The sequence below is a fragment of the Dasypus novemcinctus genome, chromosome 1 (assembly GCF_030445035.2).
Source record: "Dasypus novemcinctus isolate mDasNov1 chromosome 1, mDasNov1.1.hap2, whole genome shotgun sequence".
Taxonomy (NCBI): domain Eukaryota; kingdom Metazoa; phylum Chordata; class Mammalia; order Cingulata; family Dasypodidae; genus Dasypus; species Dasypus novemcinctus.
Genome location: NC_080673.1, coordinates 170,436,537 through 170,454,293, shown reverse-complemented (window position 1 = coordinate 170,454,293; position 17,757 = coordinate 170,436,537). Strand labels below are relative to the sequence as shown.

The window sequence follows — 17,757 nt, the reverse complement described above, 5'->3', positions numbered from 1 at the left end:
AAAATTTTAATATGATGACTACTTGGCTATATTTAATTATAAAATATTTGAATAAAGATGTAATATATACAATGCTGTCTGAAAATAAATCATGATATATCAATGTAAATTTTAGATTTTGTCAAATAATATTCCTGTCCTAGCTTCAAGTCCACACGTTCTTCCTATTTTCCCCAGTATGTTACCATAAATGGAAAGTGAAGAAAAATTTAGGAAGAAAACGTTTTGTATATACTTCATTCATAAGATATTTCCATAAATTTCTAGATTTTGGAAGTATGTTAGCTATTTTGATTATTGCCTTTCTTATGTGAGAGGAAACACTTTAATAAATATAGTTTTGTTTTTCTAATTTCTAAAGATCATTTAATCTAAAAATAGTGCTAATTAGAAATTATATAAAATATATTTTTTTCTAGGTCATTTTTTTGCCTACAATTAAGAGTATTTCTCGGCTATTTATAACATAGGATAGGGAAACCAGACTTCAGAAAGGCTTTTCAGAAAGGACCCAGGGAAGCAGCTGTGGCTTAAGCATTTGAGAACCCATTTACCGTATGGAGGACCCGGGTTCCATCCCCGGGATCTCCAGGTAAAAAAAGAAACAAGGCATCCCAGACCTGCACAGCGCCGTGCAGGCACCCTCGCATAAAAAAAAAAAAAGAGGACCCAAATGCTGCTTTCTTTCATAAATTCATGCAGTGCTGATTCCAACCAATTTCCTTATACAGTTTAACTAAGCATCAGTTGTAAATTAAATAAAAACAAGTTAATAGTATATTAGAAAAAAATCTTGAATTTATAAAATATCAAAAAAATTTATTTTTAAAAATTTTCAAATTTTAGAAATGATACAAGATGATAACCAATTTTTGCCCCTTTTTAACATATTTGCTTTATCTCTTTTTTCTCTGTACATAATCTGATGCTTTTAGACAAATTTAAAAAGTCTTTAAGCTCCAAACGTTTCAACACATTCTGTTAAGAAAACAGGACAGTCAAAATAAAATGATCTCCTTCAAGAAATTTACCATGAAACAAAAATACAACTCTGTTATCGATATGTGGTCTATATTAAAATTTTCCCACATATACCAATAATAACCCTAATAGGTGTGAGTGTATATAAATACACATATACATATACACATACACACACATATGTGTGTATGTATATATATACATGCATGCACATATATAGCTAAGAAAGTAAATGAAAAATGTCAAATGAATTCAAAGGACCTGAAATCTTATAATCTTATATTTCACTAGATGATTTGGTATGGGTGATTAGAAATAAAATTTTAAGAAGGAGTTTGGACATAAAACAATGTTCTGTAAAATTTTCAGAATATTGGCTTAGAAATGTGTGATACTTTGCATTTATTGCTATTAAAAATGAGAATATCTACATCTCTATTTCTTTTTCTTTATTTAGGTTCAACCAGTTGACCCATCTTTGGTGGTATATTTAAAAACAAAGCAAGATACTGCTTACTCAGTAGTATCCACAAGCCCTCTGATTCACGTTCAGCACCCATCAACACATACTTTTCAGAAACCAATCACTGTTTTCCTACCTTGTTCTCCACATGCTGATAAAATGAATTGGGATCCTGAGACAGATCATAAAGGAAAAACAGCCAGTGTCATGAAAATCAGGGTAATACCTTTATACCTTAATCGGTGAGTAAGATCCTTATATACCTAAGTTAATGACTGGAAAATAAACTTAAATGGTTAAAAATGTAGTCAAATGTCTTGTATTTAAATGTAAGTATTGAAATATGAAAAATTTTTATCCAGAAATAAAAAAGTATTGTTCACTGCCAAAAGATGATAATTTTAGTCGTAGATGATCCCAAAGTATTTTAGTGGTAAGAAAAAGAAGGGAGGTAAAAATTAGATATATCTTTCAGAGAATTTGTGATATGATTAATTAAAAATATATAGTATAATGATTTTAATTTCTATATTTAATAATTCTCTGTTAATGTTACTAAAAAGTTTAACCTGACCCTTGCTGAAAAACAATGAATTTGAATCTACATTTCCTAAATAAGTAGATTGCTTCTTCCCGCATTCTTTAAAATTAAGCAACATTTCCACCAATAAAATAAATACTCCTTTAAAAAATCAGAAGAGGGAGATAAAACTAAATTGCAATAACAATTATTATTAACTGTGAAGTTAATATGTAGACGGTGCTTTGTGCATATTATCTTATTCATACGCCACACCACCTTGCCTTCATTTTATCAGTGAGAAGACTGAAACTCAAGGAGATTAAGAATTTGTACAAACACCTCTAACTAGTATGTGGCACTGATCTGGAATCATATCTATTTCTGGTCACGTCTATATGTAGCCATCATCCCTCTGGTTTGGGGGTACCAGCCTAGAAATTTAGAAATGGATAGTTTGCTTTTTTTTACAATGCTTGCAGTTTAGTAAGCTGGCAACTTCGTTGGATATGTCTGGGAGAAGAAATCTAGCTTTTTCTAGTGTCAGATGAGTATGAGAGAACATGGAAATACAGAATGATCCAGTTATATTTGCTTTTGCTACCAGAATTATATGTTTATCTCACTGTAATACAGCTAGTCCAAATTCCTATATGGCATGAGAAAGTGAAATTGAGACATAACCTTTCTGGAGCTTTCCATTTAAAATGTATCAGTCTAATAAATCAAGACTTATCTTCTCTTGAATATCCACAAAAATACCTATATCTGTTTAAAACAATGTTCTTTGCAACAAAATTGCTTGTGTCCCTTGTCCTTGATTCCTTCATATGGTAAGTAAAATATTAACACAATGACATGTTACAATTCATATACCAGGTAGCTAATGCTTTTTTTTTTAATTAAAAAAAATTTAAATTTCGTTAATGCATTTTTAAACTTTTAATCTTTAATCTTTTAATAATTGAGATTTACAGAACTTTACAAAAAAATATAAAGAGAGGTCCTGTCTACCCTTGACCCACTTTCCTCCAAGAGTAATATGATATGTTTATAAGTATTTTTGAGACTTATACGCAAGGCATTATGCAAGCGCTTTTATGTACTTTTTCATTTAATCTTTAAAACAACCCTCTGAATTAAGTATTGATATTGCAATTTTTAAAATAAAGAAACTAAAGCTCAAAGAGGTTAAATATTTTGACAAAGATTAGACAGCAAGTTGGAGAATAAGAATTCAAACCAAGAAATCCTCATTCTAAAAAATGATAGTAGAGTTTGTATATCATAACACTGATGACTTTTCCATCAAATTTTCCCTTCTCTGCCATCAAAAGAGAGTCTTTTTATGGTCTTTATGTCATCTTTGGCTTCATTCAAGCCAGTACTGCTCCTTGATAATTTTGCCTTTGAAACGTTTTAAGAGTCACTCTTTTACTCTGTTGCTGACTTAAAATCCTGACCAAGGTATTAACCACTTCAAAACCATACCAGCAACTTTCTAACTAACATTTTTCAATATTTCTGGCCAAGGAGACAAAAATCATTTTGTGTCGTGTAATATATTGCTCATATTAATTCCTGTGAAAATCTGAAGTAGGTGTCTTAATGCCCTCTTCCCAATAAATACTCTTTGTTTCTTTAGCTACAATTTACTGCCATTTGCTGGTTCTGTTTTAAATGAAGTTATCCTTAGTAGACAATCTTGAACTCAAAGGACGAATGACTTTTCCCTCAATCCATGTTCTTGGTTTTGTTTTTGTTTCGGGTATGTGTATCTGGGGGAAGAAGTTTTATATCTTTGTAATATTTATTTTTCTTCTCTGATTTTTAACCCAAAATTCCAATTGCATATTCTTGGAAAATCCAAAAGAGTATAAAGAAAAATTAAAATTCCAAATTAAGAGATTACAAGTAGGAATATTACTGCCTTTCTTTCCTGTTTTTTGCATTTGAAGTCCTAAATAAAAATTATTTTTAACATCTTTATTGAGGTACTTCTTAATTTGCTAAAAGCTCCTGGGAGCAATATATTAGAAATGGGTTGACTTTTATAATTGTAATGTATTAGATTAAATGCTTACAGTTCTGAGGCTGTGGAAATGTCCAATCAAGGCATTATCGGAGATGCTGCCTCATGGAAGCTTGGCTGCTGGCAAGACCCATGCGCACGCAATTAGGTACATGGCAGCACCATCTAAAGATGCTTTCTCTCCAAGCTCAGCTGTAGGTGATCAGGCACATGGCAGGGCATAATGTCAGCTCTACCCAAATCAAGGCATCAAGTAAAGCTCTCTCCCGGAGCTTCGCTGTGGGTGAGCAGGCATATGGCTTATCTCTTCCCACTCCTCCAAGCCTCCTCCCTTTCAGGATTTCTGTCCCTGCCAATTTTTCTCCGTGTATCTTGCTTTCAGTCCTCCATTTATAAAGGACTCCTGCACAAGTTCCAAGACCCACTTGGGTCATGTCTTACTGAAACAGTCCAATCAAGGGACTCCCAACTGAATCCAATCCAATCAAAAGGTCCCACATCCAGAGGAATGGATTAGCCCTAAGGAAATGATTTTCTGGTATCCACCCTGCTTCAAATTGTCACAAGGTGTAAATCACATACCATAAAGTTCTATTTAAATTGTACAATTCATTATTTTTTTAGCGTTTTCATGGAGTTGTATAACCTGCACAACCTAATTTAAGAACATTTTCATCTCTCCAATGGGAAACCAATACCCATTTGCAGTCACTCCCCAGTCCTACTCCCATATCCCTCCCCCAGCCATTAATGTACTTTCTGTCTCTATGGATAATTTGACTATTCTGGAAATTTCATATAAATTGAATCATACATTAAATATGATGTTAATGAATAACATCTTCAAAGATCCCATTTCTAAGTAGAATCACATTTATAGGACCAAGAGTTAAGATTTAAACATATCATTATGGGGGACACATTCAATCCATATTAGTAATATTCCCATCAGTTGTTTAAACTGTGCATTTTGGTTATTATATTTTCATTTCTGAAAAGGCTATTGTTAAAATTTAAAAATCTTTCTCCAAGTTGTCCTGTCTTTTTATTATTTTTCTATTTCTAACTTTATTTCTTTTATCATTCTAAACATACTCATTTTATAATCTTATTCAAGTTATTCTACCAACTATCTATTAACTACATGATGTTTACTATACTGTGATAGTATACTATGATGTATGCTATTTACTATAATCTAATATATTTTTGTTCTTACCAATTCTATTGCATGACTCTAACCCTTAGAAGTTCACTTCCAAATTGATTGTAAATTTTTTTTTGTTTTTGAGATACCATGGCTGGGGATTGAACCTGGGACTTCTTATGTGGGAAGCTGGTGCTCAACCCTGAGCCACATCGGCTTCCCCTTGAGTTGGCCTTTTAATTTGTTTGCTTATTGTCCTTTCTGATTTTGTTTATAGGAGGCACTCAGGACCTCCCATGTGGGAAGCAGGTGCCCAACAGCTTGAGCCACATCTGCACCCTGATTGTAATTTTTAAAAAATCAGATCTAAACATAATTTCCCTCTTTTGTGGTCAGTGCTGCCTCTTTTATGACCAAGCTGCCCTTTTAGGATCCCAAAATAAGGAATGAGATAGTCCCAGCTCCCTGCTTGTGCAGCTGCAGGTGTTATCTCTTGTCCACTGGTAGATTAAAAATTCTATCACCCAGCACCTGGTTGTGTGTGTATGTGTGTATGTGTGTGTTTGAAGATTGGAGAAAGAATGGAATGGTATGGGGAGGGAGTGGGAAAGGAGTATTCATAGAATCAGTTCCTCTAGTTGCCAGCAGAGGCAAGAAAATTATGGCTTTGAGATCCTTTTGTATTTCCAGATCATTGGGTTTTCTCTCCAGTTTTTTAGTTCTTCTAATTTGTGTGTGTGTGTGAGTCACATTTTTTCCAGCCGTCCTATGTAGTGGGAAGATGACCATTTGTCATTAGTTCGATTGGTCAAGTTGCTAAAAATCTTTTTCTTTGCTGTGCCCTTCATCTTTCCACTAGAAAATACTTTTTCTACCCAGTTTTGCTGAAGAACTTTTACTCATTCCATATACTGCAGCTCAACTCTTTCATTTCCCAGTTAAGTTAACTTAAGATTTAGAGGAGGCATTGATGGATCTTCCTTTTGTGCCAGTCCCACCTTTGTATATGTCCTACATCATAATGCACAATAATATGTGCACTTTTCCATTTATAGTCACTCAGCACAATTACAATGTAGCAGGTGCTCAAAAAAATGCTAGCTGAATTAAATAAATTAATGAGTAAATTTTTGGAAATGCAAATTGTACTAATAATCATGTATACTTTGACATGGATGGTATATTTTCTCCAGAATAAAACAATAAAATTAGAATTCATGTCAAATCTCTATTTAAATACTTTCATAAAAGGATGAAAGCCAGTTGAACATAAGTTAGGAAGGATGAGAGCTATTTGGGGTCAAAATATAGTCTGAATTTTAAGAATAAAAGGTTTGTATTGCATTATATTCATTCACTTCTGAATTATTTCTGGGGAAAAGATGAGAGTTGTTTAATTATAAGCCAGAAAAGACATCTTGGTAGTAATGAAAGGGGAAAATGAATTTGTTAAATAAAAACTTATTCCATGTGTATTAGTCAGCCAAAGGGGTGCTGATGCAAAATACCAAAAATTGTTGGTTTTTATAAAAGATATTTATTTGGGGTAGGAGCTTACAGATACCAGGCCATAAGCATAAGTTCCTTCTCTCACCAAAGTCTATTTTCACATGTTGGAGCAAGATGGCTGCTGACGTCTGCTAGGTTCAGGCTTCCTGGGTTCCTCTCTTCCCAGGGTTCCACCTAAGGCTTCAGCATCAAACTCCGACATCAAAACTCCAACATGAAAAACCCATAACTCCGTCCTTTGCCATGCATTTTATTTGTGAGTACCCACCCACCAAAGGATGGGGATTCAACAGCCTACTGGCTACAAGAGGTTTACATAATTACTTAATCAAGTAAACCTGTGAATCTGAAATAATCCAATACACCCAGAGGAAAAGATCAGTCTACAAACATATTCTAATATTTCTTTTTGAAAGTCATCAATAATATTAAATTGCTACACCATGTTATGCAAGAAATATTTTAGAGAGCTAGAAGAGAAAATATTTTTTTCTCATGAAAAACTTTTCTATATAATTCCTATTGATTTTAAATTATCTTATTAAATTTTAATATGTAAGTCATGCTCAATGTTTGTAAAATATATTAAGTAATATCACATAATAATAAAATTGACAAGTGGCAAAGCTACCACATAACTTAAGAAATTGAACAGCATCAATAAATATTTCCCCCTCCCTCACCACATTCCCTGCCTCCTTATCACAATTTTTCCTATTTTGAAATTTTGAATCATTAGTTTGCTTTTAGATTTATTACATGTATTTATTTTCATACTTATACAATATCCCATTTGATTTTACATTATTTAGGTTTATAAAAATGGTACACTACTGTGTGTAATTTTATAGAACTTGCTCTTTTTACTTATAATTGTGTTTCTAAAATTCTTCCTTCTCGTGACATGTTACACTTATTTTCACTTCAATATACATTTCCATTGTGTGACTATAAATTCCATTAATCCATTTTTCTATTGATGGACATTTAGCTTCTTTCCAATTTTTTTGCTGTTACAAATAACGTTATAGTGACTACTCTTGATTCATTATGTTTTAGAATTACTTCTTCAGGGCATATACTTAGAAGTAGGTATATTGAATATATAGGGTACACACATACAATTTTACAAGTTTTACAATGGGATAGATCTAATTCACAATCTCATCACCATTTTTGCTCATCATCTCCAACTTTGAATATTGTAAAATTTTATAATTTTGAATATCTAATTGGTGTAAAATGGATTTCATTTTGCTTTTAATCTTCAATTTTCTAATTACTATGATGTGGACATGATTTCGTAAGTTTTGTTTTCTTATATGTGAAATTTCTATAAATTTCTTTGTACATTTTTTTATATTTTTAATGTTGAGCTGTGGGACTTCTTTTAAATTTTTAATGCCAATCCTTTGTTACTTTGTGATCTGTATTTTCATATATATTTACAAAATTGTCATAGTTTTATTTTATGATTATTGCTCTTTGTATACTGGTCCTAAAATACTTTCATATACTGTATTGATAATTTTTATTATCTTCTAATTTTAGGGACTTGATTTTTATATAAGGCTTCAATCTAAATTGTATTTGCATCCAGTGTGAGGTAGTAACTCAATATTTTTCACACATGGATAACATATTGTCCCAGCATCATATATTGAAATGGTTCTTTCTTTCTGCAACAATCCACAATGCCTCCTCTGTCATCAAACAAATAATCAAATTCTGGGCACTATTTTTTTTCATTGTTCATTTCCCTCTACTTTTGAACCAATATACACTGTCTTAATCATTATAGCTTTATAATAAATATTAGTATTTAGTCGGCAAATCACCCATGTTTTTCTTCTCCAGGAGAGCTTTTTTTTTCTCTTTTTTTTTCTAATTTTTTAAAAATTAGAAAAGTGATGGGTTTATAAAACAATCTTAAATATAAAGATTATGCTTAAAATATAGATTCTTATATACCACCCTATTATTTACATTTTGCCTTGGTGTGGTTTATTTGTTATAGTTATACTATTGACAATAGTCCATAGTTTAACTTAGGGTTCACTGTGTTGTGCACTTCCATGGATTTTTTAATCTTTTTATTCTAGAGACATATATACAACCAAAAATTTCCCCTTAGAACTACATTCAAATATATAATTCAGTGCTGATAATTTTGTTCACAATGTTGTTACCATCCCCAACATCCATAACCAAAACTGTTCCATCGTTCCTTATAGAATCTATACCTTCCAAACCTAACTCCTTACTTCCTACTCCCACTCCATCCCTTATTAACCTATATTCTGGATTCTGAGTCTATGAATTTTCTTATTCTAATTGTTTCATTCAATGAGACCATATAATATCTGTCCTTCTGTTTCTGATTTATTTCACTTGACATGATGTTTTCAAGGTTCTTCCATTGTCACAGGCATCAGAACTTCCTTCTTTTTTATGGCTGAATAATATTCCATTGTGTGTATATACACATTTAATAAAGGAATTTTATATATAATATATGCATTCATTGGTTAACAGACACTTAAGTTGCTTCCATTTATTTTTTGCAATTAAAAAAAATTTATTACCCCCCGGCCCTTGTGGCTTGCTTGCTGCCTGCTCTCTGTGTCCATTCACTGCACATTCTTCTGTGTCTGCTTGTCTCCCTTTGTTTCATCATCTTGCTGTGCCAGGTCTCCATGCATGCAGGTCATCAGCTCTCTGTGGGCACAGGCCAGCTTGCCTTTGCAAGGAGGCCCCAGGACGTGAACCCAGGGCCTCCCATATAGTAGACAGGAGCCCAATTGATTGAGCCGCAGTCACTTTCCTGGGTTGCTTCCATTTTTAAAAACGCTCCCTCCTCAATTTTTTGGAAGTATTTTGAACAGAATTGGTGTTCATTTTTCTTGGAAAGTTTGATAAGATTCCCTTGTAATGCCATCTGGTCCTGGGCTTTTCTCTGTTGGGAGGTTTTTGATTACTGATTCAATCTCTTTATTAGTTAATGCTTTGTTGAGACAATATAAGTGCTTTGTATATTTCTTGAGTTTGTCCATTATATCTAGTTTATCAACTTTAACCGCATACAGTCATACATAATATCCTTTTATAGTCCTTTTTATTTCAGTGGGGTTGGTTGTGATGGCCCCTTTTTCATTTCTGTTATTATTCATTTGTATCCTCTCTTTTTTTCTTTGTAAATCTAGTTAAATGTTTGTCAGTTGATCTTTTCAAAGAACCAACTTTTGATGATTCTATCTATTGCTTTTTTATTCTCTATTTCATTTAATCTCACTCTAATCTTTGTTGTTTATTTCCTTCTGCTTGCTTTGGGTTTAGTTTGCTTCATTCTAGTTCTTCCATCTTTGAGGTTAGGTGTCTGATTTGAAATCGTCTTTATTTTTAATGTAAGTATTTAGAGCTATACATTTCCCTTTCAGCACTGCCTTAGCTGCATCCCATAAATTTTGGTAGTTGTATTTCTATTTTCATCCCCAAGATATTCCCTAATTTCCCTTGTGATTTCCTCTTTAACCCATTGATTGTTTAAGAGTATGTTGTTCAATTTCCATATATATTTGTGAATTTTCCATTAGGATATGATTTATCCTAGAGAATGGTCCATGTGTACACAAGAATAATGTCTAATCTGTTTCTGTTGGATGAAATGCTCCATATATGTCTATTATGAATAGCTGATTTAGAGAATTGTGCAAGTCTTCTATTTCCTTATTGATTTCATGTCTAGATGTTCTATCCATTATTGAAAGTGGTGTATTAAAATCTCCTACCATTAATGTAGAGCCATCAGTTTCCTCCTTTCACTTTATCAGTATTTGCTTCATATATTTTATGGGTCTGCTGTTAGGTATATATATATTTATAATTGTTATGTCTTCTCATTATGTCCCTTTATCAGTATATAATGACCCTCTTTGTTCTTTGTAACAGTTTTTTACTTAAACTCTATTTTATCTGATATTGATGTATCTACACTAGCTTACTTCTGCTTTCTACTTGCATAGTATATACATTTTTCAGCCTTTCACTTTCAACCCACTTGTGTCTTTTAATTTAAGATGAATCTCTTATAGACAGCATATAGTTGGGTCATGCTTTTTAATTCATTTCACCAAGCTCTGTCTTTTGACTAGGAAGTTTAATCCACTCACATTTAAGTTACTGATAATGCAAGACTTTCTTCTGTTTGTTTCTCAGTCTGAGTCATTTCAGTTGTTCTTGTCCTAGAGTTGTCTTCTGCCAGCTCCAATCTGCTGTTGAAATCCTCCTGGGTATTTTTCATTTCATTTATTTTAGTCTTCAACTCCAGTAGTTCTGATTTTTAAAAAAAATTTCTATCTCTTTTGTTGAGAGTCTCATATTGTTCATCTATTGTTTCCCTGATATCCTTTGGTTCTTGCTGTGTATTTCCCTTCATTACCCTGAGTATATTGAAGGTCATTTTTAGAAAGTCTTTTTCTGGTATGTCCACAGTTTGATCTCCTTGGTTAATGTTTTCTGGATTTTTATCATCTTCCTTTGGATAAGCCAGCATTTCCTGTTTCTTTGTTTGTCTTGCAATCTTTTGTTGCATATTGTACACTTTAATATTTTAAAACACAAACCCTAGGATTTAGTCCCTGAGATGTTTGTTTCTTGAGTTTGTAAACAGCTGATGATATGACAAGAGATTTTCTTGAGTGTCAGCCCTCCTATCAGGAAGAATGCAAAGTGCAAAGTTCTCCCTGTCTTTTCTGGGCCTGTATATTTTCCTGGGCTTATGCTTGCTAGTGAGTTTAGGATTTCTCCCTTTTACAGGACTATGAATGCCCCTTCTACTTCCTAGGGGACAAACTTTCTCTCCCAGATGGTCCACTGCCACTGCCAAACTTAAAGCAGGTAACCCTTTGTCCCAAGCCATCTGCCTCAATTAATTGTTTTACTACTTTTCTTGTCTCAATCTGCTTTTGCCTGGAGGGAAAATTATGGCAGAGGGGGGCACACTGGAGAGGAGTTTCTCACATTATTCTTTCTTAGCAGGAACAAGGCCAGGGATCCACAAAGACCACTGACTAGATTCCAACTGTCCTGGAGAGGTGATGAATGAGGAAGGGCACTGGGAACTTCTTCCATGTTTCCTAGAGCTGTGCTTTCTTGATCTTCCCAGCAAATGCAGCCCCTCAACTGGCCTCTGCAGCTCTGAAGAAGTGGAACATCTTTAAGTTCCCTCTACCAATTGCCCTGGGTGGGATGGAACAACAGCCATCCTCAGAGCTGAGCCCCCAACCATCTAAAGTAGCTAATCAAAAGTTGTGATTTGCAATCTGTCCATGCCCATCCAAGATCTTGGGAAAGTGGATTTTTATGTCCCTTTCTGATACCAGCAATATATGCCAGGGCCAAACCCCACCTTGGCCTGCTGTGAGGACTGGGTGATGGTAACCACCACGAAGAGAGCAATTTATCAGTCTCTTCTTCTTGCTCTTCCTTGGATGTACAGTGTTCTACTGGATTCCAGAGTTTCGAAATAGTTGATTCAGCCAATTCCTACCGGTTTAATAGTTGTTGTGATGAAGGATTGATTCCCGTAGCTCCCTACTCTGTTTTCTTCCCTTAATCTTCCTCAAAACTTGTTTATTTTCTTGGAAAAAAATCTGCATATAAAAATTACAATCACTCTGTCAAGTTCCACAAGAATAAAATCTCTTGGGATTTTGATTTTAATTGCCTCTAACTTATAGGTCAATTTGCGGACAAATGACATCTTTACCCTATTTAGTCTTTTTTTTTCTTATTAGCCTTTTAATCTATTACTGTAACATGTATTTCTATTTATTTAGTTCTTTAATGTCTCTCAATCAAGATATAACTCAAAGATATATCAAGAATTTGATATGTCTTACTGCTGTAAATATCTCTATACAAAAACTATACATGTTTTGCTAGACTTTTTCCTAGATACTGTATAGTTTTCTTGCTATCATAAATGCTATTTTAAAATTTCATTTTCTGTTTGTTGGGCATATATATTGATGTAGTGGGTTTTATATAATGGTCTTTAAGCCACCTAGCTTTCTAAATTCTCTCATTTTTTCTAATATTTTTCTGAAAATTCAAGTTTTCTATGTAAATTAGCATATAATCTTCAAGCAGTAAGAGTTTTGTTTTTCTTTCTAGTTAATATGTTCTCAATTTGTTTTTTCTTATCTTTATGCACTGATTAGGATCTTTAGTATGTTATTAATGGAACTGGTGATAATGGCCATCCTTGTCTTGATCTTGCTTTTAAAAAAATGCTTCTAAATTTCACCGTTAAGAAGGGTATTTGCTATAGGTTTTTGTTAAGTTAAGGAAATTTCCTTCTATTCCTAGTTAACTAAAAAGCTTTTAACATAGGTGTTGAATTTTAGAATATGTTTTCTGTAACTATTGCTATGTCTCATTATTTTCCTTGAAGTTGTTGATGTGGTAAATTACTTTTATAGATTTTTCTAAAGCTAAAACACCCTTGAAGGCCTTGGATAAACTTAATTCAATCATGATATATAATTTTCAATACACTGCTATGCTGGTGTGCCAATATATAGTTGATTAGGAATTTTGCTTTTAAATTAGTGAGTTTGATCAGCTATAGTTTCCCATTCATGTGGTGACCTTGTCTAGTTTTGGCCTCATAGAATGAATTCATGCAAATGACCCCCTTTCTTGTTCTGTAGAATTTTGTCTAAAATTAGAATGACTTCTTATTTGAATGTTTGGTAAAACAACTTATAAAATTGCTAGGCCTCGGGTTTTTCTTTACAGGAAGATTTTTAACTATTGCATTAATTTGCCTTATAACTTTAGGCCATTTAGAATATTTCTTCTTGAATCAGATCTGTTTAGTAATATATTTCTAGGAAATTATTCTCTTTGCATTGTCATTATTTTTAATCACCTCTAGATCTGTAGTTACGTCTCTTTTTGAGATTTAGTTTTTCATGTCTTTTTTCTTTTAGTTTTATCAGTCTTAAAATTTATCTATTTACCTTTCTAAAAAGCCTCCTTTGAGTTTTGTTGATATTTTCTAACAAGTTTTCTTTTCATTTAATTGATTTCTGCTCTCACCATGATTATTTCTTTCTTTGAGTCTTTTGGTCTTATTCTATTCTTTGTCGTTTTTGTAAAGAATAACTTTAAATGGATTCATATCTAATTTTACTTTTATTTGCTCTTAAGAAAATCACTTAAATAAATTTCTGTTGAAGAACTGTTTTCATTGCATTGGAAAAATACCAAAGTGTGTCATTTTATTTTTGTTCATTTCTAAGTTACATCGACATGCCAATATGAATTTTTCTCTGATCTTCGGATTATTTACAACAGTATTTTAAATTTTTTACATGTACTTTAAAATTTTTAAAATTTCAAATAGAAAATTTTATTTTTTGTTTGTATCTATGTTGAAGGTTTTGGTAATTTCTCCTGCATATCTATCAAATTTTGCTTCTGTCATTTGAACCTATTTTGTTATAAACATAAAATTTGATAAATCTTACTGGTGTATTAAATTTAATGATTCACTCTGACTTCAGTCATTTTGTCTTTAATTCTATTTTGTCTGAAATTAATATAGGTATCATAGAAGTAGCATAACTTATTTTTTAAAATGGTTTAAAATTTGCATGGTATATTTTCCCCTTTGTTTTTCTCTCCAGCTTTTGTTTTATTTAGTTTTACATGTATTTCCTCTAAACAAAATATAGCTGGGCCCTTTTCTCATCCTACTGAGCCACTTTTACCTGACAAGTTTAGTCTATTTTTTTATTATTGACATATTTGGACTTGTTTCTAAATTCTATATATTTTTATTCTATAGACCCTTTTGTCTTTACTTCTTGTTTTAGCACTCTTTTGGGGACAGAGTTCATTTATATGGTTATTTTTATTTCCAACCTTCTTTCCATTTATTTAGAATTAATATAATTTATTTTTTGTTAGTTTGATGGTTACCCTTGAAATTTTATAATACATGTTTAATTTAAGAGGTTCTAAAGCTTAAAGTATTTTAAACTATAAAAAGAAAAAAAGCAAAACACACTAGAATCCTAATGCATGTTAACCCTTTCTTCTCCATCCCCTCAAGATTTGCATGTCTGTATTTTCCACCATTTTACTTTGGCCAACTTAAAAACAATCCTAAAATATCTAATAAAAAAATCTAGTAAAACTAGATTTTTAAAAATTATTTTATAGGACAATTTTCATTTAAATTTATATACAATTTTGGCATTTTAATACTTTCTATTCCTTCTTGTCTCTCCAACTATTTTTCTGTGGTTATTTTTCTTTTACAGAATAATATTCTTTAGAAAGTCCTTTATAAAGCTTATTGTTTCTACACTTATGTTTTACTTTTACAAAAATGTCTTTATTTTGTCCTTTTACTTGAAATACAGTTTTACTGAGTTTTTAAGTTTTCTATTGTAACATATCAAACTACCTCCAAAGGGCAACCATTTTATTATTTCTCATGATTCTGTGGATTGATTGGAGTCTCAGCTGTAAGATTCTTTCATTGCCCTTGCTCGGAATGTCTTATGCATTGCAGTAAGATTATACCTGAGGCTATAATACCCAAGATAGTTGTATTAACATATCTGGAGCCTTGAGAGAAATAGCTGGGAAGCTGGGCTTAGCTAGTATGAGATGTAGTTGGGTCTCTTTCTCTCTCCATGAAGTCCTCTTACTCTCCACCTGACCTCTCCACATGGTCTCTTCCTGTCATTTCGTCCTTTTGGAAAAGTAGCTGTATTACATACATGGAGGATTAGGACTTCCAAAACTTCAAAAGCAGAAGTTGTCAGGCTTTCTTAATTCTAAAGCCTGGAATTGTCAGAACATCACTCCTGCAGTGTTCCATTGGTTAAAGTGGGTCACAGAGCTGACTCTGTTTGAAGATGGGAGAGTATGACACAAAGGCATGAATATCAGAGACATAATTCACTAAGAGCCATCTTTGGTTAGGTTGACAACTATTTTTTTTTTCTTATCATTTTGGGGATTTTATGCCACTCTTATTGTACCTGTTATGAAGACCCCAGTGAATCCAATTTTCGTAATTTTATGGGTGATCTATGTTAGTTTGCTGGGTGCTCTAAAGCTCTTTCCGTTGTACTCACTATTCTACAATTTCCTATGATGTATCTGGATATGAATTTTTAATGAGAAGGAAGAAGAGAGAAAGGAGATATAATTGTTTCTCATTCTTCCTTTCATTTTTTATTAGTGAAGTTTTAGGTTTGCAGAAAACACAGAGTTCCCAAATATTCCCTTTATTAACACCTGAAACAATTGCATTATGACAATTGATGTAAGAATATTATTATAATTGTACTTATGAACTATAGTCCCTTTACATTAGGGTTCACTGTGTTGTACATTTCTATGGTTATTTTTTAAAAATTTTATTCTAGTAACATATATACAACCTAAAATTTTCCCATTTTACCACATTCAAATATATAATCCAGTGCTATTAATTAAATTCACAATTTTGTGCTACTATCACCAACATCCATTACCAAAACATTTTCATCACCACAAATAGAAACTCTGTACAATATAAGCATTAACTCCTCTTTTCTTCTTCCCACCTCAGGCCCTGATAATCTATATTCTAGTTTTCTACTCTGTTAGTTTGCTTATTCCAGTTATTTCATAATAGTGACATCATATCTTATTTGTCTGTTTCTTTCTGGCTTATTTCACTCAACATGAAGTCTTCAAGTTTCATCCAGGTAGTCGTCTGGATCAGAATTTTGCTCATTTTTAATGCTGAATATTATTCCATTATATGCCTGTATCACATTTTGTTCATCCACTCATTGATCCTTGATGATCTTATCTGAGCCTGTGTGAAGCTGTAGTACCTGCTGATTTTCCTGGGTTTGCGCTTGTTGATGGCCTTAGGAATTCCCCTGCTTATAATTTATCAGAGTTTGAAAGTCCTATCTACACCCTTTGAAATAGATTTCACCCCTTCATGTCTGCTTTATTGCATGACTTAATGCAGACCTCGAGCTTCTAATTGTTCCTTTCACTGCTTTAGCTGTCTGTAAAATGCTTCTCTGCCTTCAGGACAGAATCTGGGAGGGTGAGCCTGAGACGAGTTTCCTGTTTCAGTCTACAGACTTTCACCAGATAGATGGACACTAACCTGCAGGTGCCCCAGTATGTGCATAGAGGTTACTCTGCTTCCTCTAGAACAGGGCCAGAGACCCAAATGGGAGTCAGGCTGACTCCACACCGTGCTAGGGAGAGAGGCCAGCCAGGACACCAGGAGTTCTCTTATGGCTTTTAAAATTGCATTCTCTTGATTTGGCACTTGCACAGTTACTGCAACCCTCAAACTGTTTTCTGTAGATTTAAGGAAGATTATTGTCCTTAAGATTCCTCTGCTGCTTTTGCCTGAGGGTTTTGAAACAATGGCAGTCCTCGGAGTTGGCTCTCAGGTATTTGAAGTAGCTGATCAAAGGCAGTGATCATTGATCAAACCTCACACCGCTGTAGCTTGGAGGACTAGGTCTTTATATCCCACCCTGGCATCAGCAACCCAGACCAGGAGCTTGGGCTCCAGACCTCACTGCTGTCTGCCATGAGGATGGGGAACAAGGAATAAAGGCCACTGCAGGGAGAGTAAAACTCAACAGTAGTTACCACAATTTATTAGCCCCTTCTTCCAAGTCTTCCTTGACTTGTGTTCTGCTCAACTCTGTAGTTTCAAAATAGTTGAATCAGTTTCTGCCAGTTCAATAGTTGCTTTGGTGGACTCAATTGGCGTTTCATACTCTGCCATCTTTCCAATCCTCTAGGTGTGAATTTCTAAAAACATTTCTGAATGTGATACATGTGCTTCCTGAATAAGTGGATTTATATCTCTTCACATTTTTCAAAAAGATCTCATGTGTTTTCTAAACAAATATTGACTCTCCTCTATTTTATTCATTCCGTCTTTTGATTTCCATGTGAGCATGTAACATGAAATTTCTGCAGGCCTGAATAGAGTTTCTTTCCTCCAGATGGCATGTGTTTCTGACTCTGCAGAGAACCAGTACTATTTACATGGG

General features: G+C 33.2%; 1 protein-coding gene across 1 annotated transcript in view; it reads left to right on the top strand.

The window, feature by feature from the left end:
* The window catches only part of DTHD1 (death domain containing 1), a 72,991-nt gene that overhangs the window by 11,773 nt on the left and 43,461 nt on the right, over positions 1 to 17,757 (top strand). The window contains exon 5 of the mRNA XM_012525747.4: positions 1,439 to 1,686. Within this exon, the coding sequence (XP_012381201.3) occupies positions 1,439 to 1,686 (248 nt within the window). The remainder of the gene's footprint in view (positions 1 to 1,438; positions 1,687 to 17,757) is intronic.